Source organism: Oryx dammah, unplaced genomic scaffold (assembly GCF_014754425.2).
Source record: "Oryx dammah isolate SB20612 unplaced genomic scaffold, SCBI_Odam_1.1 HiC_scaffold_3, whole genome shotgun sequence".
NCBI classification, from domain to species: domain Eukaryota; kingdom Metazoa; phylum Chordata; class Mammalia; order Artiodactyla; family Bovidae; genus Oryx; species Oryx dammah.
Window position 1 is genome coordinate 36801698 of NW_024070187.1, and position 24010 is coordinate 36825707.

At 36.5% G+C, this 24010-nt stretch overlaps 2 protein-coding genes across 6 annotated transcripts in view; one reads left to right on the forward strand and one right to left on the reverse strand.

The window, feature by feature from the left end:
• Window positions 1-1920: 1920 nt before the first annotated feature.
• On the reverse strand, window positions 1921-14684 carry DCAF16 (DDB1 and CUL4 associated factor 16). Of its 5 annotated transcripts, XM_040237904.1 has the most exons (3): window positions 14431-14684; window positions 12942-14187; window positions 1921-5277 (listed from the first exon to the last, which is right to left on the reverse strand). In XM_040237904.1, exon 3 carries the CDS (start codon window positions 4646-4648, stop codon window positions 3998-4000), a length of 651 nt encoding a protein of 216 aa, XP_040093838.1. In that variant the 5' UTR covers window positions 4649-5277; window positions 12942-14187; window positions 14431-14684; the 3' UTR covers window positions 1921-3997. The 5 variants fall into 5 exon arrangements, with proteins under 5 accessions (XP_040093838.1, XP_040093839.1, XP_040093836.1 ...); XM_040237905.1 differs by lacking the exon at window positions 12942-14187 and having other exon boundaries at window positions 14535-14684; XM_040237902.1 differs by lacking the exon at window positions 12942-14187.
• Window positions 14685-14726: 42 nt separating this feature from the next.
• NCAPG (non-SMC condensin I complex subunit G) overlaps window positions 14727-24010 on the forward strand; it is a 46174-nt gene continuing 36890 nt past the window's right edge. Inside the window, exons 1-7 of the mRNA XM_040237915.1 lie at window positions 14727-14970; window positions 16099-16305; window positions 16720-16948; window positions 18895-19040; window positions 19324-19408; window positions 20384-20576; window positions 21054-21203. Of these exons, the coding sequence (XP_040093849.1) occupies window positions 14860-14970; window positions 16099-16305; window positions 16720-16948; window positions 18895-19040; window positions 19324-19408; window positions 20384-20576; window positions 21054-21203 (1121 nt within the window). The 5' untranslated portion in view covers window positions 14727-14859. The remainder of the gene's footprint in view (window positions 14971-16098; window positions 16306-16719; window positions 16949-18894; window positions 19041-19323; window positions 19409-20383; window positions 20577-21053; window positions 21204-24010) is intronic.

The following is a 24010-nucleotide window of genomic DNA, read 5'->3' on the forward strand; positions in this document are numbered from 1 at the left end:
TAACATTTTAAACTGACTCCACAGTTTAGAAGCAACAAATCTAGTACTGTCTGCCTGCTACACTGTTATTTTAAATTATCATTATTATTTTTTATCTTGGCCACACCCTAAAGCTTGTGAGATCTCAGTTCTCCAGGGATTGAACCTGGGTCACAGCAGTGAAAGCATCAAATCCTAACCACCAGACTACCAGGGAACTCTACTATTATTTTTAAATCAAGTCATCCTTTTCCATACCTTACTGAAAATTCAGGGCTGGTCATAGCTCTTACAGCCAAGAAGAGCTGGGAAGATCACATCACTGTGATATTCCTTAGTCTCACTTCCAAAAATTTTATAGAACATAATCCCACTGCTGCCACCAATAGAAACAGATTAGAAGACTGTATACAAGGATCAGACTCAAACATGTAGCCATTAACTAAACTTGTTTCAAAACTGGCAAAGATACACAAAGATACTTTCCTTTGATAACTACCAAGTAGACACAATACCTGGTGGTTGGTGTCAGTGTAGTGCCTTCGATTTCCCTCCGTACAACGGATACTGGTCATTTGTAGGCTTATATTAAGGCAGCGGCTTGTACAGAGTTGTCTCATGAAATCTGAGAGGTCCAGACTTTCTGGGCCTTTATATATATCAGTCATATGAGCAAAACACTTCAGGTCTTGATTTTTGTGTGCCACTGCCTTGTGAATTTAGTATATACAATTTAAATCTGTGTATAAGATACCTATTTATTTTATGTATTCCCTTATCTACCTCTTGTGGGGTTTAATTGTTGGGGTGTGCTCTCCATTTGAATATCCACTATGCTTGGATGGCTGTCTCATTTTCAAATAATTACCAGCCAGTGTAAGGAGTAAGCTTATTTACTGTGAGCCTGACTCTAGCTCACAGTAAATAAGCACTAATAGCCAAAAGCCTTGGGGTAATTCACATTGGTTTGACACATTTTGAAACTAACTTCTTATATATCTTAATTTTGTACTCCCAGTGAGTATCTTGAATTATAGTAGGCACTCCATAATGTTATTAGATGAACAACTATATCTCTATTTAAAACTAATGGGCTGCTCCAAAAGATGCTGAGTTCTCTAACAATGGAGCCAAAAGAAGAAAATCATTTGTTAGAGATGTAAGAGAATTTATGTTATCAGTAAGCAAACAACCTAACTGACTAGAACTAAAGTCCTAATTGCTTTAGGAATCTACTCTAGTATCAAAACACTATTTTCATCATAGAGAAAAAATTTTAGATGCATAGTTGTGATAGGAGTCCCAACAAGATAATTCCCTAAAGGTTACCTAACATCTACCCTCTTCCTGCCATGTCTAGATTTCTTCCTTCTGTTAGGAAGCTGAATGGCTTAAAAAACATGATTATGGTGTTCTGGGCTCAAGTTTCCTGGACTGCTTCAACAAAAAGAGACTATTTGCACCAAGAAAGAATAACACCTTTAAATAACACTGATGTCTGTTGGTTTAGAAATCCCTTTTCCCACCTCTTTGATAAATATTTTGATAAATAGAGAATAAACTCATCCTTTTTAATCCTAATTATGGTGACTGAATTTAACCAAGGCCCATGGAGAGAGAGAGTGTGAAAGTAGTTAACTGACCCCTAGCCCCACACTCATGACACACAAAAAGAAGTCAAGTCTTTAGGCTTATTCGGTACCTATCATTTTGTGCAACCTGAAACTACTTAATATATACAAACAAATGGGTTCAAACCTAGGTTTGGACTGATTATCTAACACTTTTTTCAATTATGTTTCTTTCCTAGGACAGCCAAGTCACCTCCTATGAGATCCACTGTATCTCTATGGACTCTATTTAGCACTTAGTGAATGTTGAATATGCCTTAAGCAAAGTAGAATCTATTTCACTTTCTTAGGAACAAATAACCATACTCTGTTCAGCATGTACAAAGCTACTGCTTTATTCAGCTGGGAAGCTGGGAAAAGGCTTCCTTTTGGAATGAACAGCAAAGATGTGTTCATGTGTTCAAGGCACTTTTATACACACACACGCATGCACACACACAGAAAAAGGAACATATTATGGTTACATAAACATCAACATATTTTAATTTTCAGATCTCCCTACTTCTTCCCACCTCCCCCTTTGAAAAAAAGAAACATGTTTTTCTAACATTAAAAAAAAAAAACAATTTCATAGAATATCTACATAGGAGCAGTTACTGTTACATTCAGTTACACTAACATTATATGGTTTCAATTCAGTAATTTTCCATTAACAAATATTTTTTTTCTACCCACTATAATTTCCTCCTTAAGATGAAACAACTAAGGCTCAGTAGAAATTTCTCATTAGGTTAGAAACATTCTTCTTTCTCAAAGTTGCTATACATTTATAGAATTTGTGATTCCATTAATGCTTCCATTTTTTGATGTCACCTTGTATACAGCACTTAATTATGGAGAACAGGAAAAAGCAAAACTAAAATAAGGAAGGAGATATATATATATATATATATACCTTTAACAATCTATTTTCTGATTCCCTTTAGATGCCCAGCCAACCAGGATCACATACAGATTTCCTCTTTATTATAAGTGTGTAAAAAGACTTACTGGCCTCATACATTTTATGTATGTTGATTTCTATGTTTTGACACAGCAAGACTCATTTGCAAGGCTGTATGCTTTCTATTCAACCAGAAAAAAAAATCTAAAGTCAGACACAGAAACACTTCAGATTGTATTAGGCTGAGATTTTCTGCAGTCAAGTTCTTTAAAGTTAGAAGGGTTCCTAAAAAGTTTGCAATAGATTCTGAAAGTGCATGAATACTGCTCCAGGAAACAGATAGATAAAATACTTTCATCCACTAGCATAACTTTTCTTTCCCATTGTTCTTTTAGAATGTGTTTTATTTGCTACCAACTAAAGTCTAGATGCCAGGATGCAGGAAATATATTCCCTACAGAGCAAGTGTCTGTTTAAACTCCATGTATGATCTTACAAGGCTTCTCACATGACGCAGTGGTAAAGAATCCGCCTGCCAATGCAGGAGACCCAAAAGATGCAGGTTCATCTCTGGGTCAGAAAGATTCCCTGGAGGAGGAAATGGCAACCCACTCCAATATTCTTGCCTGGAAAATTCCATGGATAGAAGAACCTTGCAGGCTATAGTCCATGGGGTTGCAAAGAATCAAACAAGACTGAGCACACACACTCACATGATCTTACAAGCCAGTTTATCTAGAGACAGCCTGGTGGGAACCTATAAAATGTGTATGCTGTAACTGCAGGTCCCATAATACATCTGAAGTAGTGTAGGCTGCTACTACACTGGTGGGTTACAGTCCACGGGGTTGCAAAGAATCAGACTCAACTAAGTGACTACGCGCTGCTGCGCTGCACTCCCTCCCCACAAATAGGAACCCCTAAAGGGTGCCCTATGCAGGACTATCAATATAAAACTGGGAGTTAAATCCACAGTCCTACCCTTTTCTTTTGTCCAGTTATTCTATTTAAATCAAAAACCTCTCTGAAAATGAGTATTAGAGAAAAGTATGCTCAGAAAGGTGTTATTAGCAGTAGCTAATTTACCAGTTTCCACAATGGCTATTCTGAAGGTTGGGTAACCAGTGGGATAGTGGCCTACTTTTCCTTCCCATTGATAATTAGGTATCTAGTTAAGTCCATTAGACAAGCAGAGTAAATTGTGGGTAGAACTGAGTGTGGAGAATAGTCAACATTTTTTTTGTAAAAAGGTCCTTTTTAACTAATTCTCTGTTGAAGTTCTCATCTCATCCACAGAGTCTTTCAAAGGGAATGCTTGCACTGCACATCTGTAATTGAGTTACAGGACTCTTAGGCTATGTATTTAGTACTGGATGGTACTTTGGCTTCTGAAGACAGGGCATAGTTTGGCTGAGAAGACATTTGTTTCTCAACTGTGGGCTGTGTAACTGTGTTCCTTTCTCAACTGGGAACATGAGATGAGAATGAATGGTGGGTGGGTTTTTTATAGGGATGCAGTTAGGAGTTTGTTAACTGCCTTTTGGAAGTCAGTGTAGGAGTAAGTAGTGTTGATGGGTTCAGTGCGGGTTGTTTCCTTAACTGTTTTAGTTAACCAGCCACAGCAACAACCAGAAACACAGGAATTAGGAATCTGTTTTAGGTATTCAGGTATGGGGGTGGCTCTACTCAATGTTCGGCTTAACTGTTTGGTGGCAAACTGCAGCGCTCCGTTTAGAGTGGCATGCTCTCTAGAAAGCTGGCTGGGACTTAGAAGGGGCTTTTGAAAAGGTGGTACTCCACAAGAAGCCAGAGGAGGCCATTCAGGAATTGGTTCCAGTTTGGGTACACAGTGGGAGCAATGAGAGAGTCTCAGACCTATCTCTCGAAGTATATGGACTGGTGTGCTAGCATCCAGGAGTTTAGCATGATATAACCAGGAATTAGGATTTAAAGGTTTCCAAGTTGTAGAATATTTTAAAAGGCACTTAACCTGCCAGGCAAGACTCTCAAGAGGTGTTAGGTTGGGCACCACAGGGTCCTCTTCTTCAGAGGAATCCCACTCTTCCCCAGAACTCTCATTTAGGTAGTTAGTGTTTTCTTCTTCCTCACTTTCTGATTCTGATAAGGGATCAGGAGAGGGATTTCTAGGACCCATTAAAACAGACCAACAGTATAGGAAAAAAGATACCAGAAAAAGGTAACAATCTTAAGCCAGCAAAACACGGACACTGGCAAATAAAGCAAAAGATGAGAAATTGTTTCAGTAAGATTCACTTGTTTCTCAGTCTGTTATACACACATAGTATGCCTCTGGCTTGTAACACTGTACAGTTCTTCAAGATATGTTGTATATTCTTCACTTACAAGGACGACAGCTCAGTTCTCAGCACCAGTTCAGTGTGTAAAAGTTAGTCACTTACCAGTGGCACAGGTCAGAGTCTCTCCTTCAAATCCCTGCTACTGAAGAAAAGAAGAGGTCACTGTATAGACAAGCTGATTTGCTTTGCATGGTCTCAACTGGTTGTGATTTCATGAAGAGACACTTTGTGTACTCTTTTTTTCTTTTTTTGTTGGCAGAGATATTGTATCTATTTGGTAATGAAAAGAACCTCAATGATTGCCTTCTTTGTCAGCTGGTGCAGTAACTTTTGTGCAGGGGGATGGTGGGATGAGTTGCCAAGGATCTGTCTGGTGTGCAATGATCCGATGTTTTCCACAGATGGTGCAAATGCCCTTGGAAACTGGCGACTTAGTTGCTGGACCATCTGCAAAGGTAGCCTTAACCTGTGAATGAGAAGACTTGAGACATGATATTAAAGCTTGAAAGCACTGGGTAACGTTATTATCCATCTAACTTCATAGAGTATCCAAGCACACTGATGCTAAGCAAAAAGCCTTATTGGCTTTCCCATCTTCAGCACATAAACTTAGGCAGATTCTCCAACTGGGACTGGCTCCTACCATGACAAAATTGGGAAGGAGAGCCTGGGGCCACTTTAATCCTTTGTTGGTACATACCTGGGCTAGTTTGTTTTTTATTATGCAGTTCTAGACCAGATAATTCTCTGCCAAAGCAGATCCCTTATGCTCTGAACTCCAAATAGGGAGCTGTAAAAGGTACCTTTTTTATCTTTAGAGGTGTTTCTTGGCATTAGTTTTAGGAGACCTGTCCTCATTGTAGTTTCTAGATGACAGAACTCTTGCTGGGACCCAAAGGTTGTAGTCCTATGACTACACTCTACAGATTATGGCAGGCATAAATTTTAATATAGCAGGAATTACAATGACTATAAACAGCTTAAATTCATAATTAAAAGACAGACACTCAGAATGAATTAACAAAAAAAATAAGATTCAATAACATACTTTAAAGCAAAAACACCCAAAAAGGTCAAAACCAGAAATATGAAAAAAGATGTTATCAGGTAACTATGGACCAAAATAATCCTCAGATAGCAATCTTAATACCCCCAAAAAAGATATCAAACCAGAATATATAAGGAACAAAGATGGATGTTATAATACAGGTAAAAAATAAAAGTGATATACTCATAATAAATGTCTACAAACCTAAAAGCACATCCTTAAAGTTTCTCAGGTAATGACTAATAGAACTGAGGGGGGAATATAAGCAGAGATATAAGCATTCTGAAACATTTAAAAATATTAATATGCTCTAGGAACTATAAAATACAAACACAGAAATATTTCATGCATTAAATTATAAAGCATAACTAGATTTCACAGAGTCAATTTCATTTAGACTAAATTTTCTGACCATAATGCAATAAAAGTAGCTGTTAAAAGTAATTATAGGTTAGGAAACTAAATAACTCATGGATTAGTAAAATGGATATCATAAAATATATGAGTGAATGGTAATATAACCATACAAGACAAAATTTGTGGGGCATGGCCAAACCAGTACTTAGAAGAAATTCATAGCTTTGAATACACTTGTGAGGAAATAGGGAAGTTTAAATACCCACAAGTTAGGCATTCAAGATAACAGAAAAAAAGCAATAGCAAAATAAGCAGAAAAGAAATAATAAAGGCAGAAATTAAATAGTGTATATAATGGAAAAATAGGTTGATAAAACAGACAGTTTTCTGAAAATATGAATAAGAAAAACAAAACTGGTGAGACTTATCAAGAAAGAGATTTAAAAATACTCCAAAAAAGATTAAAAGTAAAAACATAATATATGCTAACATGTGAAAACCTAGATAAGCTGGCTAAATTCTAGAAGAATATGAAATACTAAAATTCATATAGGAATGAATCGATAACTGGAATAAAACAGACCAGTATTAAAGAAAGTGAAAAGGTAATAACCACCTATTAAAAACACCACTCTCATAAGACAGTTCCATTAAACTTCTAAAAAAATTAATACATATTTTATATTAACTGTTCCAGAAAAAAGCAAAAAAGCATAAAACTGATTAGCTCCTTTCATGAAGATAATAAAACATTAATTAAATCTAGAGATGAAGCATATAAGAAAGATACAGGCTCATTTTACTTGCAAAAATTTCAAATACTACCTAACGAAACGTAATAGTGTAATAAAGAAAAAAAGAATGTCATAATCATGTAGAACTTGAAAGCAAGAACATCTCAGTTTCATAAATTTATAAATATAAATCACTATAGTAATAAAACAGAAAAAATCAGATAATTTTATCAATTGTGGAAATTTAACTCTTCTTAGTTTTTGACCAATGCCTATTTATGACTTAAAAAAAACCAAAACACTTTTACCAGATTGGAAGAGAAAGCTACTTTCTCATCATGGTAAAACTTATCTACCAAAAACTTTCAGCAAATATTATCCTAAATGAGAAATTTAGATATATTCTCTTTAAAAATGAATTACATAGGGTGATCCTGATGACTGATACTGTGTAACAAAGTACCAAAGTCCTAGTCAACATATTATTTTTTTAAAAAGGGTAAGAACTGTAAAGAGATAAAACTATTTTACAGATGATATAGTCATCCAAATTAAAAAAAAAACCCTAAAATATAAACTATTAGAGCTACCAAAAAAGTTCAATAAAGTTCCTGAATCTTTTTTTAATTCACAGATTAACCTATGAATATTCATTAACTTGTTTATATAGCACTTACTATTTGCCAAATACTATTCTAGGAATTGTACAAACACTACTCATTGAAATTCTAATGATCCTGTAAGATAGGTACTTTTATTGTCCCCATTTTACACATGAGGTTTAAGCTACTTGTCCAGGGTTCTATATCTACAAAATGATAGGATTTGACCACAGGCACTCTTAACTTCTATACCAGCAATATGGACCATAAAATATATTACATAAACACTTTCACAATAAAGAAAGGAAAAAAAAACTCAGACTAAACCTATGAAGGATTTAAGAACTAATCAATAATATTCAAGACCTCTATAAAGAAGACTGTAAAATTCTAATCAAGGACACATAATTTAAAATAGACACTCCATGCTCTTGGATGGAACAAATGAATACTATAAAGATAATGTTTTTCCAATTAATTTATACAATCCTCATATGTTAAGAATAAAATTCCATATATAGCTACACCAACTATTTAAACAGAAGCGTAAAGGAGGTTCTTGGCCTACAGGATAGTAACACATATTAGAGAAGCTACAGAAATTAAAGTAAGGTAGAGTTAGTACAAGAACAGGGCTTCTCTGGTAGAGTATAAGAACAAATAGTCCAGTGGAACAAAGCTCAGAAATAGAACCACATAAAATTTTAGAATGTAATATAAAGTTAGCACATAAATCAAGGGGGAATGAATCCATCTAGCACATAATATTGGTAAATCTGGCTCATATGAAGAAAAATAAAAGTCACCTATATAATGCCACATACAAAGGAGGACTCATGACAGATTAAAGATCTAAGTGAGAAGTATAAGACTATATAGTCACTAGAATATAATGCAGGAGAATATCTTTGTGATTTAGGAGCAGAGGACTTCTTAAAAAAAAAACAAAACCATAAAGCACATGACCAAACTATGATGAGTTCAATCACATCAAAATTAATCCTTTTTGGAATGAAGTAAAGACATCAAGAAAGAAGTTAATTACAAATCAACAACAAAGGTAGCAATATCAATAAAGAAATGGGCAAAGGACAACAATACCCAGTTTACAAAAGAAAAAATCCACAGGCCATTAACTCTACGTGAGTAAAGAGATATCACATTATTCTATTATTTTGGTAAAAATTAGGAAGATGGATAAGGCCAGGTGTTAGTGAGGGGACTAAAGGAATTCCTTTAGAAACCAGCACTATTGGTGGGATTATAGACTGGGTTAACCTTTCTGAAGAGCAATCTGGCAGCACTACTTAGCTAGACTATCTGCACATCTCAGGATCCAGCAATTCTACTCTTGGGTTTACCTAACAGAGAAAATCTCCAGAAAACCAACATGTATTCTGAAGCTTCATCTTTGATGTTAAAGAATTAGAAGCATTCAAAGTTTCCATCCCTAGAGGAATGGATAGGCAACATGTGATGAAAGCACATTAGAAGTATACATAGCAACACAGATGGACTAAAAGCATAGGTTAAATTGCAGAGTTGGCCAGGACTTAGCAACTGAACAACAAATGAAATAAGCAAAACCAAATGATCAACATCCCATTTATGCCATTCTGTAAGAATGATTTTCAAAATGAAAGTCTGTAACATCTCTAGGGTCAAATACATAGAGGTGATAAGGGCTGGTTTCGTGTCAGTAATGTCCATCTAAAGAACATTTGTCTGGGACTTCTTGGTAGTTCAGTGGTAAAGATGCCATGCTCCCAATGCAGGGGACACAGGTTAGATATCTGCTCCGGGAACTAAGATTCCACATGCTGTGCAGCATGGCCAAATAAAAGACTATTTCTCTGGCTTCTACTCATTCTTTTATCTAATTTAGTTCTCAGCAGTGGCACATATTAGGGGCTTAGCAAGTTTTTAAAAAAAAAATTAATGAGAGAATGGTAGAGGCCTGTTATAAGTTAACTACACAAGCATGTTTTACCTTTATTTTAGGGAGACAAAAATATGAAAATTTTAATATACATGTATGAGAAAGATATATAGACATATGAAATATTTAAAAACAGGATCAACAAAGATACTATTAAAGCCATACAAAAGGAATTGCTTGTAACTTAAACATCATCTTTAAGAATACTTTAAAAAGTTTATATTACCTACTTCAATCTGAAAACAAAAAGAAAATTATAAACGTATTATAAGTATTTTATTGAGATAGGAGGTTTTAGCTTTTAATTCTTCTGTCCTCATAGTTTTACTATTTTCATTCAATCAGATTCCATCTGCAAGACTAATAATTGGCTATACTTTAGTTATTGTGCTATTCAAAGCATTCTTTAAAAGGCTCATTCTACTATAGCAGAAATAAGACAAAGTTTCTTTGAAGGCATCTATAAAATCTAGAGTGAACTCATCCTGTTAACCTCTTACATTCCACAGGCACTATAGTGTGTTAGTTGTTCAGTTGTGTCCGACTCTCTGCAACTGCATGAACTGTAGCCCGCCAGGCTCCTCTGTCCATGGGATTTTCCAGGCAAGAATACTGGAGAGGTTGCCATTTCCTTCTCCAGGGGATCTTCCCAACTCAGGGATCAAACCCAGGTCTCCTGTATTGCAGGCAGATTCTTTACTGTCTCTGCCATTGCAGAAGCAGTTATAGGCATATCAAAACTGAATTACTGGGAAATCCCGTGGACAGAGAGCCAGGCAGGCTACACTCACAGGGTTGCAGAGTTGGATACGACTTAGCAACAACATGTATATGTATATGATGATGAAGTAATTGAACAAAAACATAAAAACTGAATTAATCACTCTATGTACTCCCATGTAAAATTTACCTTGAAAGAATGATTCTTCTGTAATTTCAGAAATAGCCTTACTATACAAATTCTTTAGTTTGCTTAGTTTAATTGCTATAATTTCTTTTCCCCAATAGCATTAAAAGTCAAGACACAGATAAATGAAAGGCAGTGAGTTTAACATAGCATCTTTTTAAAAATAAAGCCAGTTTTATTGAGGTACGATTGACAAATTGTATATATTTAACATGTACATGATATCCTGAGATGTGTATTCACAGTGAAATGATTACCACAATCAAGCTAATGAACATATCCATCACCTCACAGGTTTTTTTTTTTTTTTTTTTGCATGTGATGTGATGAGAACACTTAGTATCTACTCCCGGTAAATTTCAAGTATACATAATTAACTATCGTCACCACAACGTACATTAGGTCTCCAGAAAGTTTGTATGCTTTCAGTTCAGTTCAGTTCAGTCACTCAGTCGTGTCCGACTCTTTGTGGCTCCATGAATTGCAGCACGCCAAGGCCTCCCTGTCCATCACCAATTCCCGGAGTTCTTCCTATTTCCTTTACCCGCTGCTGCTGCTGCTACTAAGTTGCTTCAGTCGTGTCCGACTCTGTGCGACCCCAGAGATGGCAGCCCACCAGGTTCCCCCATCCCTGGGATTCTCCAGGCAAGAACACTGGAGTGGGTTGCCATTTCCTTCTCCAATGCATGAAAGTGAAACATGAAAGTGAAGTTGCTGTCGTGTCTGACTTAGTGACCCCATGGACTGCAGCCTACTAGGCTCCTCCATCGCTAGCCACTGATAACTCCTTCTACTCTGTTACTGTGAGTTCAACTTTTTGAGATTCCACATGTAAATAGGATCATACAGGATTTGTCTTTGTGTTTGGTTTATTTTATATGGCAGAATGTCCTCCAGGTTGACCCATGTTGCTGTAAATTGTAGAATTTCCTTTTTTTTTAAAGATTGAATCATGTCTGTATATAAATGTTACATCTTCTTTATCCATTCACTCATTGATGGACACTTATTTCCACACCTTGGCTACTGTGAATAATGCTGCAATAAACATGGGAGTGCAGATACATCTTTGAGATAGTAATTTTATTTCCTTTGAATATATACCAAGAAGGGGGATTCCTGGATCATATGACAGTTCCATTTTTACTTTTTTTAGGAACTTTCATATTGCTGCCTACCTCTAATGCTGGGAGGGATTGGGGGCCGAAGGGGACGACAGAGGATGATGGCTGGATGGCATCACTGACTAGGATGTGAGTCTGAGTGAACTCCGGGTGATAGACAGGGAGGCCTGGCATGCTGCGATTCATGGGGTCGCAAAGAGTCGGACACGACCGAGCGACTGAACTGAACATGTATCAGTGTTCCTTTTTCTGTACATCCTCATCAACACTTGTTATCTTTAGACTTTTTAATAGTCATTCAGACAGATGTGAAGTGATACTTTACTGTGGTTTTCATTTGAATTTCCCTGATGATTCATGATGTTGACCGCCTTCTCATATACTGGTTGGCCATTTGCATGTGTTCTTTGGAAAATTTGTCTATTCAGGTCCTTTGCTCATTTTTAATTAGATTATTAATTCACTATTGAATTGTATGAGTTCTTATATATTTTTTCTATTAACTCCTTATGAGATATATGGTTTGCAACTATCTTCTACCATTCCAAAACTGACATTTTTGTAATCCAGTGTCTTTTTAAAAAAAGTTTTCAGATTATAATGTCAAAAAAATACTGAACAAAGACATATTATTAAACCTCACCTCCACAGAGCTAATCAAGATAGTTAGGCTGACCTCTGGTGGCCAATGCCTCACCCTTCAGTAACTTACAAAATGGTATGAATTTGTGGTGAGATAGTCCAATAAAATAAGGTAAAGGAAGTAACAGAACTGCACAGTTTAAAAAGCAACAAAGGTAGCAGACACCCAAAGCATAAGGAAGCCTGAGCAATAAAAGGCTCAAAAATAGGAAAAATGCCTCCAAATATTAGTTTGCTCAAACTTTTAGTTCACCAATTGATTTTAGATGAAAAACAAATGGTAAGTTCAGTGGTTCCCAAAGTAAGAATAGTTCTACACTAACACCGCAGCCACTAGCTCCATTTAGCATTTGAAATGTGGCTAATGTAAAATAATTCTCAATTTATGTTGAATACATGTTGAAATGCTATTTTGGATATACTTGGTTAAAAAAAATAATGCCCTTTCTACTTTTCTTTCACCACAGCTGTCTAGATACTCTACATTTTAATCTACAGTGAGATTATAGTTGTTATCAAGCATATTTCATGTACTCTTAAACCTCTATGATTTTCCTCAGCTGATTAACCTAAAGTACCCACACATCTTGCCTTTTCAGAAATTAGACATTTTGATAATTTTGAAGTTATGGGGACTCCAACTGCTACCATATTAATTATTTTAACTAGCATTTGAATACCTACAATATTTCAGGAATTAGGACTATGAAGCAAGGGAATGGATGAACAAATTATGGCATACTCAAACAACAGACTATTAGAGAAACCTATCTGTACCTCAGTTTCCTCTTCTTAAAAAGGAGAAAGTAGTTCCAAGGGTTGTATCTGAGGATTAAATGAAGTAAAGTGCTTAAAACAGTGTCTTGGCATAAAAGGTAATGAAATACAATTTTATGGCAAGAAAAGAAAAATTAAAATATAAAAATTTTCCTCCGGCTATTTGGGCCTCCTCCCTCCCCTTTAGTGTGTGTTGTGTAGCTGCACTAATCAGACCTCCTAGGAGATAACCTTCCTTCTTAATCTTGTATGGGGTCTCCTATGACCTACTCTTCTCTTCACACCCATAGGTCTGGATTGTGTAAACTGTCAATAATGCGTTGACAGACACCCTTCGTCTCAAAAACATATATAATCGTGCTTAGACCTCTAAAGGGCAGAACAGTCCTCAGAGCTTTCTGAAAGACTATCTCATGGGTTATAATCCTCAGGTTGGCTTGAGTAAAATTTTCCTTTTCCTTCCTAGATCAAACACTGATTACTTTTCCCTAGACAAAGGGTCCATAAGGTGTTCAGTTCCTGTTATGAAGGTATCTATGAATAAACTTCAAAAAGAACAGTTATGGGAAAAAGCAGGTTCCATATGATTATTCATATAACGTTAGAACATGAAAACAATACAGTATACTTATTCATAGATTTATTCATATGTCATTAACACATAAAAGTTACCAGCAAATTAAGAAAATTCCTCCCCCCCGCAAAAAAAGAAGAAAATCTATTACTGCTGGGGAGGGAAGATAGTTCGATAGGAAAAAGGCATACATGCAGCACTGTAATTTAATTCTTTAGTTGGCTGTAAGTATGGAGATGTTGATTTCTACCTGAAATAACTCCATTAAAAAAATTAGGAAGGCAATTTATCTTAATCTCTATACCCTTTTCCAATCTGTGTTCTCCTTTGTTGAAAACATTGCCCTTAGGTACCTTTGTGGGGCTTCCCTGGTGGCTCAGTTGTTCCCTCCAGCCAAAGCAGGAGATGCGGGTTAGATCCTAGGGTGGGGAAGATCCCGTGGAGGAGGAAATGGCAACCCACTCCAGTATTCTTGCCTGGGAAATCCCACGGACAGAGCAGCCTGGCGGGCCACAGTCTCTGGGATCGCGAAGAGCTGGACACGACTTAGCGACTAAACAACATGCACGTTTGTAAATCAGGCCTTCAGAACAACAAGCTGTACCTAAATTAACTCGTGCCTCTCTTCCCCAACTGCCTCCCACGTTTGCAGACTCTCCACCAGCAATTTCACTGTGGGGAGAGGTTTAAGTAATTAGATGTGGGCATTGACCAGAAGGACAACAACCGCTCAGAATTAAAAAGCGGCTCGCCTACATCAGAAGACCTAGGGACATTTCGCTTCTCAGTAGAAGCCGGGGCGCTGCGCAGCACTCCCAAACGCCCCAGCCTTCCCTCCTCCACGCATCTCCAAACGAACTCCTCTCCTAAACGGGGAGCAGGGATTCTTCCCCTCGGCAGAGTCCCTGTTCTCACCCATGGAGGATTCTTCTTCCTCGCCTCACCCCCAGCCGCAAGACCCGACTAGGCCTAGCGCCACCAGCTCGGCTCCAATAGTCGAACCTCCACAGGGTACGCACTCCCGGCGGATATCTCTTCCGGGGGAGCCAATGACCCTTTCTCTTAGAAACACCAAGTCCCCCTCAGAAAACGGCTTAAAAGACACTCAGCGCATGCGCCCAAACCGTGACGTTGAAGGCGGTGGATTCGTTTCTTCCAGCTCTCGCCGCTCTACGCACTCGCGGTAGTCTCGCGGTATTGCCTTCTCCCGCGGGAGTTGTTTGAAAGCTTTGGCGGTAACCACGCCCTCGACTGTCGGCTTCCCAGTGGAGATGAGGCCTTTGGTCCGTCTGGCCAGCTGTAGGCGAACGTGAACAGGCTTCGTCTCGGCCGGGTACTGGCGCCATGGGGAAGGAGAAGAGACTGCTGCCGATTAAGGAGGCCTTCCAGCTGGCGCAGCAGCCTCACCAGAACCAGGCGAAGCTGGTGGTGGCGCTGAACCGCACCTACGGCTCGGTAAGCGCGGCCGCCCGCGGTCCGGGGCCCCTGCCTCTCCCCTCCCCGGGCTCTCTCCGAGGAGCTTCCCGCTACCCTCCCGACTAATCTCACCACGACTCCAGGCTCTTCAACCTTCCAGACCCGGTTCGAAGAGGCCTACGGCGTGGACCGTTAATTCTCTGGCGGCGAATCTAAGAGAAATGTTTGCGCGCACCGGGTCGACCTAGTGTAGGGCTGCATCTTGGGTCCTGAACGCGGTGGCTCAACGGTTGTTGTCCTTCTGGTCACCGCCCACATCTAATTACTTAAACCTTGCGCCACGGTGAAATTGCATCACATCACCAATTAGCAAATTGTTGGCACCAGACTCTTCCTAGTCACGTAAATACTGTTTGCTTCCTTTTGAATGAAGCCTTGAGACGAATAGGACAATGGATTTCGGGAAAATAAATTATCCTGAGGTGCTAGAAAAATTATGTCAGTATAATAGGGCTTGAGGATATGAGACAGGATGTGAAAGTTGTTATCGGAAAGGAATTGCTGTGTAATACGAAGGGTAATGGGCTTCCCCGGTGGCTCAGCGGTAAAGAATCCGCTTGCAGTTCAGGAGCCTCAGGAGACTCGGGTTCAATCCCTGAGTCGGGAAGATCCCCTGGAGGAGGGCATGGCAACCCACTCCAGTATTCTTGGCCTGGAGAATTCGATGGACAGAGGAACTTGGCACTTCCTATAGTCCATAGGGTCGGAAAGTCAGACCGAACTGCAGCGACTACTTGCCCACACACATTAAAGGTAACTCGGTAAAATGCAGATGCTGTTATTGATTTTGGATTGTTCATAAAGAAGCAGATTTTTACTAAACTGGTACCAAGGCATCATATGGAGAATTAAGGAGTGTTGAAAAAAATAACGGAGGAATTCTTTTCACTGTCAAGATTCACGTTTGTTTTCTTCCTGCGAGAAGTACATTTCTCTAGAGAGAGATTTGTGCAGATTTATTTCCTCTTTGGTGGTTTGGATAATTGAGAGTTTACTAAATAATGATTTTAGTTTGTGGTAGGGCTGGTGTTTTCAGCGTTTTAGAGTAATGTTGAGAAAAAAGGATTTAATCCATGCAGTTTTTGAAGGGTTTCTTTTCTCTTTCAGGTGGATGACAAAACAGGTTTTCATGAGGAGTTTGTTCATTACCTTAAATATGCTATGGTGGTCTATAAACGAGAACCAGCTGTGGAAAGAGTAATAGAATTTGCCGCAAAGTTTGTTACTTCATTTCACCAATCAGATATGGAAAATGATGAAGAGGAGGAGGAGGATGGTGGCATTTTAAATTATTTGCTTACTTTTCTATTAAAGGTATAGGAAAACTAGAATTTCAGGAGAATAGTATAGAAAATTTTGCTATTTTAAAAGGGCCATAGGAGTTTGTGCATCTTAGAGAATTAAATATCTGATAATTGAGAAAATGGAAATATTAGAACTGTCATTAAGATTAAAATGTGGACTTTTAAAAATAACTGCATTAAATTTTTAATGACCATTCTAAGCCAATTCTCATAAACATTTGTTTTAAATGGGTTCTCTATTTTAGAAGTGAGAGTTCCTACAAAGAGGAATATGCTTTTGTAATTTAGTGAATACTTTAGACAATGTATATTTTGAGTCTTTGTGGTATGTAATGTGTATTTAATATGCCTATGGATCAAGGTTTTTTTGCAAGTTAATAATGGTATGTGACTTGGAATAAATTTTGATTTGTTTCTGTTTTAGTCTCATGAAGCAAACAGCAATGCAGTTAGATTTAGAGCGTGCCAGCTCATAAACAAGCTGTTGGGAAATATGCCAGAAAATGCCCAGATTGATGATGATTTGTTTGATAAAATTAATGAAGCCATGCTTATTAGATTGAAAGATAAAGTTCCAAATGTAAGGATACAGGCAGTTCTTGCTGTTTCACGCCTTCAGGATCCCAAAGATGATGAATGCCCAGTGGTTAATGGTATGTATAGCTCCCTAAATCCTTTTTCAGTTTCATTGATTATGTTAAATTCTCAGCAGTTTAATTTTCTTATTATGATATTATGGAAGAGTATAGTTCATATATATGTACATGTATATAATATGATTTTGAAACTTATATTAAGAAAAATCTTATACTCAAGTAGCCACCATCCAACTTAAAACAGAATATCATCAGTACCTTTGAAGCCTATCTGAGGTCCCACTCCAGTTCTGTCACACTCCCTCTGAATTAATGATTATGTTGAATTTTGGTTTAATTATTCTCTTGCCTTTTGTTTGTTTGAACAGTTAAACACATGTGTGTATGTTCTCAGTCACTCAGTCGTGTCTGACTCTTTGCGACCCCATGGACTGTAGCCCACCAGGCTCCTCTGTCCATGGATTTTTTCAGGCAGGAATCCTGGAGTGGGTTGCCATGCCCTCCTCCAGGGGATCTCCTGATCCAGGGATCATCTCCTGTGTTGGCAGACAGATTCTTTACTACCACCTGGGAAGCCCAACCACATGTATAAACCTCTAAATAATGTTAAGTTTTGTCTATCGTTTTGTGTGTTTTGTGAATCATACTATATTTTTCTGTGCTCTCAACATTATTTCTAACATTCGTCCATGTTGATATATTTATTTGCTGACTTACAACATTCTGCTGTATGAGTATAAGACAATTATATTGTTTCTGATATTGATGGACCTTCTAGTTGTTTGCATTTTTTTTTCCCTGTTAAAATACAGTGTTGTTGCTGTGAACTTTCTTATACATGGGTTCTGGTGCACAATCTTTGTGGGATGTATACCTAAGGGTTGACTTGTTGGTGTATGTCATGAGCTTTATTGGATAAGGTGCAGGTGTTCTACAAAACAGTTTATCAATTTATATTTCCAATAACTGTATAAAAGTGTTCATTGAGCCCTATCCTTTCCAATACCAAATATTGTCATATTTTAAAATTTCTGTTTATCTGGTTATATGTATCATACATCATTGTTATGCATCTTTTCAAATATTTAGCAACCAATTTTATTTTTTCTGTGTAATGCCTGTTAATGTGTTCTGCTCATTTTTCTCTTGACTTATCTTATTAATTGGAGTTCTTTATATATTCCGAAGGGAAGCCATTGGGTTATCTGGATTGTAGATCTTCCTACTTTAGATGGATTATTTCACTTGCTTCACTATGTCTTTTGTTGGAAAAATTCCTAATGTCAAAATTACCAATCTCTTATGGTTTGTACTTTGTTTTATTTAAGAAATCTTTCTCTACCTCTGCTTGCAAAGAGAGTCATATTCCACTTTTCTATGTATGCCTAAGCTTTTTTTGGGAACTCTTCTGATTTGTTTTTCTCTTTGTCTCTATTACTAGCTTTATAATTTTAATAACTCGTGGTAGTTGGTATTTTTTGGTATTAAATGAAGGACATAATAATGTGTAAAATATATATGTTTAATAGTTAACATATACTTGATTATAAAGCAGAGGAAAATCTGAGAAATAGAGGTAAGTATTTAAATACAGGAAATGAATTTTGTTCAGCAAAACCAGAAGTTCTCTCCTTTTAGGTTCATTAGAAATTAAAATAATGACCTCTTTATAAAAGCCATATTACTTTAAAATAAACTGCCTTCCAGCTTAGACTTTCTTCTGAATCTTTAGTAGCAAAGACATAATCTGAATGATGGATTTTCCATGATTTTTAGGATTATTTGTTTTCAGTTTTAGCCTTTATGCCCAGTCCATTGACTGCTTTCTCATTCTGTCTTTTTCAAAGGATGTTGGCAGAAAAGAATCTTCAGCTAAAATTAAATGTGTAAGACTAAAATATAGTATTTTTATCGTTATAAAGATTACGAAATATGGGCTATCTTATGACTATGGCTAAAGAAATATTTTGTTGCTGTACTAAAATGTATTACTCTATTTTTAGCATATGCTACTTTGATTGAAAATGATTCAAACCCAGAAGTTAGGCGGGCAGTGTTATCGTGTATTGCGCCATCAGCGAAGACTTTGCCAAAAATTGTTGGGCGCACCAAGGATGTGAAAGAAACTGTCAGAAAGTTGGCTTATCAGGTAAATAAGTCCAGTGTCTTGTGTAGACCTGTTCTTAAAAAGACAAGAACCTGTATTCTTAAAATACTTTTGAAAAATATTTGGCATGTAGTAATTTCTTCAATTGAGATTTTTATGGACAGAGTATAAATAATTTAGGTAGAATCCTGTTATATTAATGTGTTGCCAGGTATTAATTTTTTTGGAGATTGTAGATAATTTTCTTAGGTGAAGGAGATATTATTAGTTGTAAAACACATAAATTATATTGAGTTTAATGGCTATTTTTTATTATCTCTTAAAGGTTTTAGCTGAAAAGGTTCACATGAGAGCTCTGTCCATTGCTCAGAGAGTAATGCTCCTTCAACAAGGTCTCAATGACCGATCAGGTAATTTAAACATCTTTATACATAAAACTTTAGTAGATTTTGAGGTCAAACTAAAAGTTTTAGGAAAGAGTGTCCTATTAATAAATTAGATCAGGTAAATCTATCATTTCTACAGCCTGTCAAAGTTTATGTAGGTATATTGTATAGAAGACATTTTTCAAGATCTTGGTACTTAGAAGTAGCACAGTTTGTTTTTTTCTGTGTTTGGTGTATGGAGAAACTAGAGTTTAAGGCTGTAAAGATAACTTACATCAGCAGTAGGGCAGAATCTCTTTTTCAGCCCTCTCTCTTTTAAAAAAAAAAAGCTGTCTTATCCCTTTTGTGAATATCCTGCTATGAATGTGTTCTGTACATCTAAAACAAGTAGAAATGGTCAGACCAGTGTAATTTCCCTGTTTCCCACCTTTTCTCTTTTATAATTGGAGAATTGACTTACAGCAGTGATATGAGGAATGATATATTTTAAATTTTCAAACTCCATGAGAAGTCTCCAATGGCTTAATTTTGCAACAGCAAGAAAACCTGAGTTTGAAGGACTAATAACTAGGATGACTTTAAAAACTAAGAATAAGGTTTTTCAGTCATATTGCTTGTATAATTCACTACTGCAAATATCAGTCGTATAATACATGAAGTCAGGCAACAAGTGAAATAATAGGTATTATATATATAGTCTAAACTAACATCTGAAGCCCAGTGAACTCAATGAGAGAAGGCTGTGGTAGTGGTTATGTATTTGGTTCTGACGTTTTCCATTTTCACTTGAAAGTGAGGATCATAGTGACTTGTAATATCATTGTTCTTTTAATTTTTTCTTTAATACGCTTTGTTTTGTCTCTGTCTGGTTTCATTTTTGTAGTAAATGTTGACTTAATGTTAACATTGATTTGATAAAAATTAATTAAAGCACAAAAAATATAGGAGATAGAAGCTAGAGGGGGACTTTGTTCACCTATGTTTCCAATGACTTAACAGATGCTGTGAAACAAGCAATGCAGAAGCATCTTCTCCAAGGCTGGTTACGTTTTACTGAAGGAAATATATTAGAGTTTCTTCATCGATTGGATGTGGAAAATTCTTCTGAAGTAGCAGTCTCTGTTCTCAATGCCTTGTTTTCCGTGACTCCTCTTAATGAACTGACAGAAATCTGTAAAAATAGTGATGGGAGGTATATAAAGTGTTCATTATTTGAAATATGATAATTGATGAACTTCTGTACTTAAAAGTAGTCCCTTTTACCATTACTTAAGATTGTATCGACATCTTTTACTGAGACCTCTTAGGTTTTCTTTACTCTGGTGAATGTCTTTTTTCCCTTTTTTTCCTCTCTATATAAGAACTCACCCCTTAGGACACTTTGCATTTTTTGTTTTGTTTTATTACTTTTATGTTTGCATTAGGCCTACCATGAAAAGTCCAACAGCATGCATCCCCCTTATGTTTGCTTATTTGAGTCTTTTTCCTTTTTGTCTAAATATCTTCATTCTTTTTTTGTGTGGATAAATTAATGGCTTTGCAATGAAAGAGGTGGTGGTTATAAATCAAGGCTGCTTATTCCCAGTTTTCTACTTGGTTCAAATTTTTTGTGTGTTCAGATTTTTACTGGGTATTAAGATATCTTTTATTCTTTGCTTTTTAAATGAAGGAAATTGATTCCAGCAGATACGTTAACTCCTGAATTTGCTTTGTATTGGCGTGTCCTTTGTGAACATTTGAAATCAAAAGGAGAAGAAGGTGAAGAATTTTTAGAGCAGATTTTGCCAGAGCCTGTAATATATGCAGAGTATTTACTGAGGTAAAATTTTTTCCTTTGCTGTGGACTGTGGTCTTGTTGTACTTGTGTTGTTGTGTGTTAACTTTCCAGCCCCTTCCCTCAGAGCCATGCTTGATTAAGAATAAGTTAAAATCCAGTTTTTTGGACAGTCAAGGAAAAATAGGTATGCACACTGAGACTTTCTAGAGAATATCCTGTGCTGCTCAGTATACTAAAAGACCAAAGTCAGTATGTTTTGGGACATTTTCTTAAAATTGTTCAGATGTGATGATGAACATTTTTTGTAAGGTTGATAATGGTGTGCTCCCTTTTGAAATTTGTTGGCAAACCTTTTCTAACTGCCAGGTAGTAAATATTTCTGTGGGCCATACTGTCTCTCTTGCAGTGACTCAATTTGCTGTGGCTCTGCAAAAGCAGCCACAAAATACGTTATGAATAGATCTGGCTGTTTTCTGATAAAACTTTCATTAACTTTTATGGACACTAAAATTTGAATTTCATGTAATTTTCACATGTACATATTTTTACTTATGTATTTATATGTATGTCATTTAAAGATGTAAAAATCTTAGCTTTCATGCTGTACAAAAACAGGGAACAGGCTGGATCTGGTGCATGGGCAAGCAATAGTTTTCCAATTGACTGGGTGGATCCCTGTGGCCAGTTTTAGTATTTATTAAAATTGTTACTGTTTGGCTTTTTGTTTGTTAAAAAGTTTTTTCAAAATATCTTTTATTTATTTGAATTACCCTGATTTCTACTTAGATCACTTTACAATTATACAAGTAAACTTGTATAAGTAAAACATGAATGCATTGTCAAAAATTCAAATACAGAAGTACATAGAATAAATATGTTTCCTCTTATCTCCTAATTCCTCAATCTCCATAGAGTTGATATCTAAACAGTTTGGGGCATACAATTCCAAACCCTCTTTCTCTGCATTTAGAGACACACATTAAATGCATAATTTTGAAACTATGACACAGACTATACATATCTTTGCTTTTTTTTTCAACTGCTGATACATGAGATCATTATATATTGGTACATACAAGTCTATCACAGTTTTAACAGCATGTCACCTCATAGTATGGTGGTAATATTTAATTTGCTCTTCTCTTGATGGTTGATGGACATTTAGGATATTCTCAGTTTTCACTGATAAAAGTGTCTTAAACTTTCTTTACATTTTTATGTTTGTTTGGGATTTTGTAGAGTTGATTCCAAGAGGTGGAATTGCTGGGCCAAAGGTTTTATATATATATATATATATATTTATTTATTTATTTATTTTAATGGATATTGGTGTGTAGATTTTTTAACTTCATGATTTTGGTGCCCCTTTTTTTTTTGACTGGACCTTGTGGGGATCTGAGTTCCCCAACCAGGGAGTGGATCTGTGCCCCCTTCAGTGGAAGCGGAGAGTCTTAACCATTGGACTACCAGGAGGTCCTGGTTTTGATGCATTTTTTTAAAAAAGCTTTTCATACAATATGAATTATGGGCATGAATTCTTTTTTTTGGAAATATAGAATTATGCTTTTGCTTATGAAAGTGAAAGTGTTAGTCATTCAGTCCTGTCTGACTCTTTGCAACCCCATGAACTGGAACCCACCAGGCTCCTCTGTCCATGGAATTCTCCAGGCTAGAATACTGGAGTAGGTAGCCATTGCTTTCTTCAGGGTATCTTCTAGACCCAGGGATCGAACCCAGGTCTTCCACATTGCAGGCAGATTCTTTACCATTTGAGCCACCAGGAAAGCTTTTGCTTATAGTGGCTCCACATATAAGTTAGAGAGCAAAGCTAAGAATGTGTTTGAGTTTTGTATGCAAAACATTGAACTTAAAAATATCTTAAATGTGAGCCAATATGGAGACTTAGAGCTTGAGCTCATAGTAACACGAGAAACGTGGGAATCTACTTAGAGTTTTAATGATTACTTCAGGCTTTAATTGGAATATTCATTATAGTGCAGTTTGGGCCATGTTGAAATGTTCCAAAAAGAAATGATTTATTTTTTAAACTTTTTATTTTGTATTGGGATATGGATGGTGAAGGACAGGGCAAGCCTGGCGTGCTGCAGTCCATGGGGTGGCAAAGAGTCGTACACAACTGAACAACTGAACAACAACAAATAGTCGATTAACAATGTTGTGATAGCTCAGGTGAACAGCAAAGGGCCAAAATGAATAGGTTTTTGATGCGGTGTTTAATAACACATGTTTACATAAAAGTAATAAATGCTCATAGATTGAGAAAATACAAGAAAGCATGAGGCTATGTTAAATATTTAAATAACAAAGGGAAAACATCTCAAAGACTGCTTCACAGATTTTCTTGTGAAGAGTTCAGTTCTGACTTTGAGAGATCAGTGATTTTTATATATCCTTTGTTGCTTTATAAGTTTTTAATTAATTTACTTGAATCAACTTGGTTTTTTCACTTATGATAAGATTTAAAGATTATATTTAATTATTAAAATAATACTTAAACAGGATGATTTTCTTTTTGGAGCAGTGTCATTAGATAGAAATAGTTTTCTCAGGAACAGAAGCAAAATGAAATGGAAAAATTGTTTCTTGATAATCTCAAATTTTCAGGCATTTTGTAACATTTTGTAACAGAAAGAGTCAGTGACTCTAATGGGAGTCACTAATAGGAAACAATTGCTAATAGGAAACAATGTCCTGTTAATTGAGGTGTTCACATAAAGAGAGAAATTGGGGATGTTAAATGAGGCTTATTAAATTTGAGTAAGGAAAAGGGACACATACAGTTTTTAGAAAGCTTAAATATAAATTCTTAGAGAATTTTAAAAAAGACT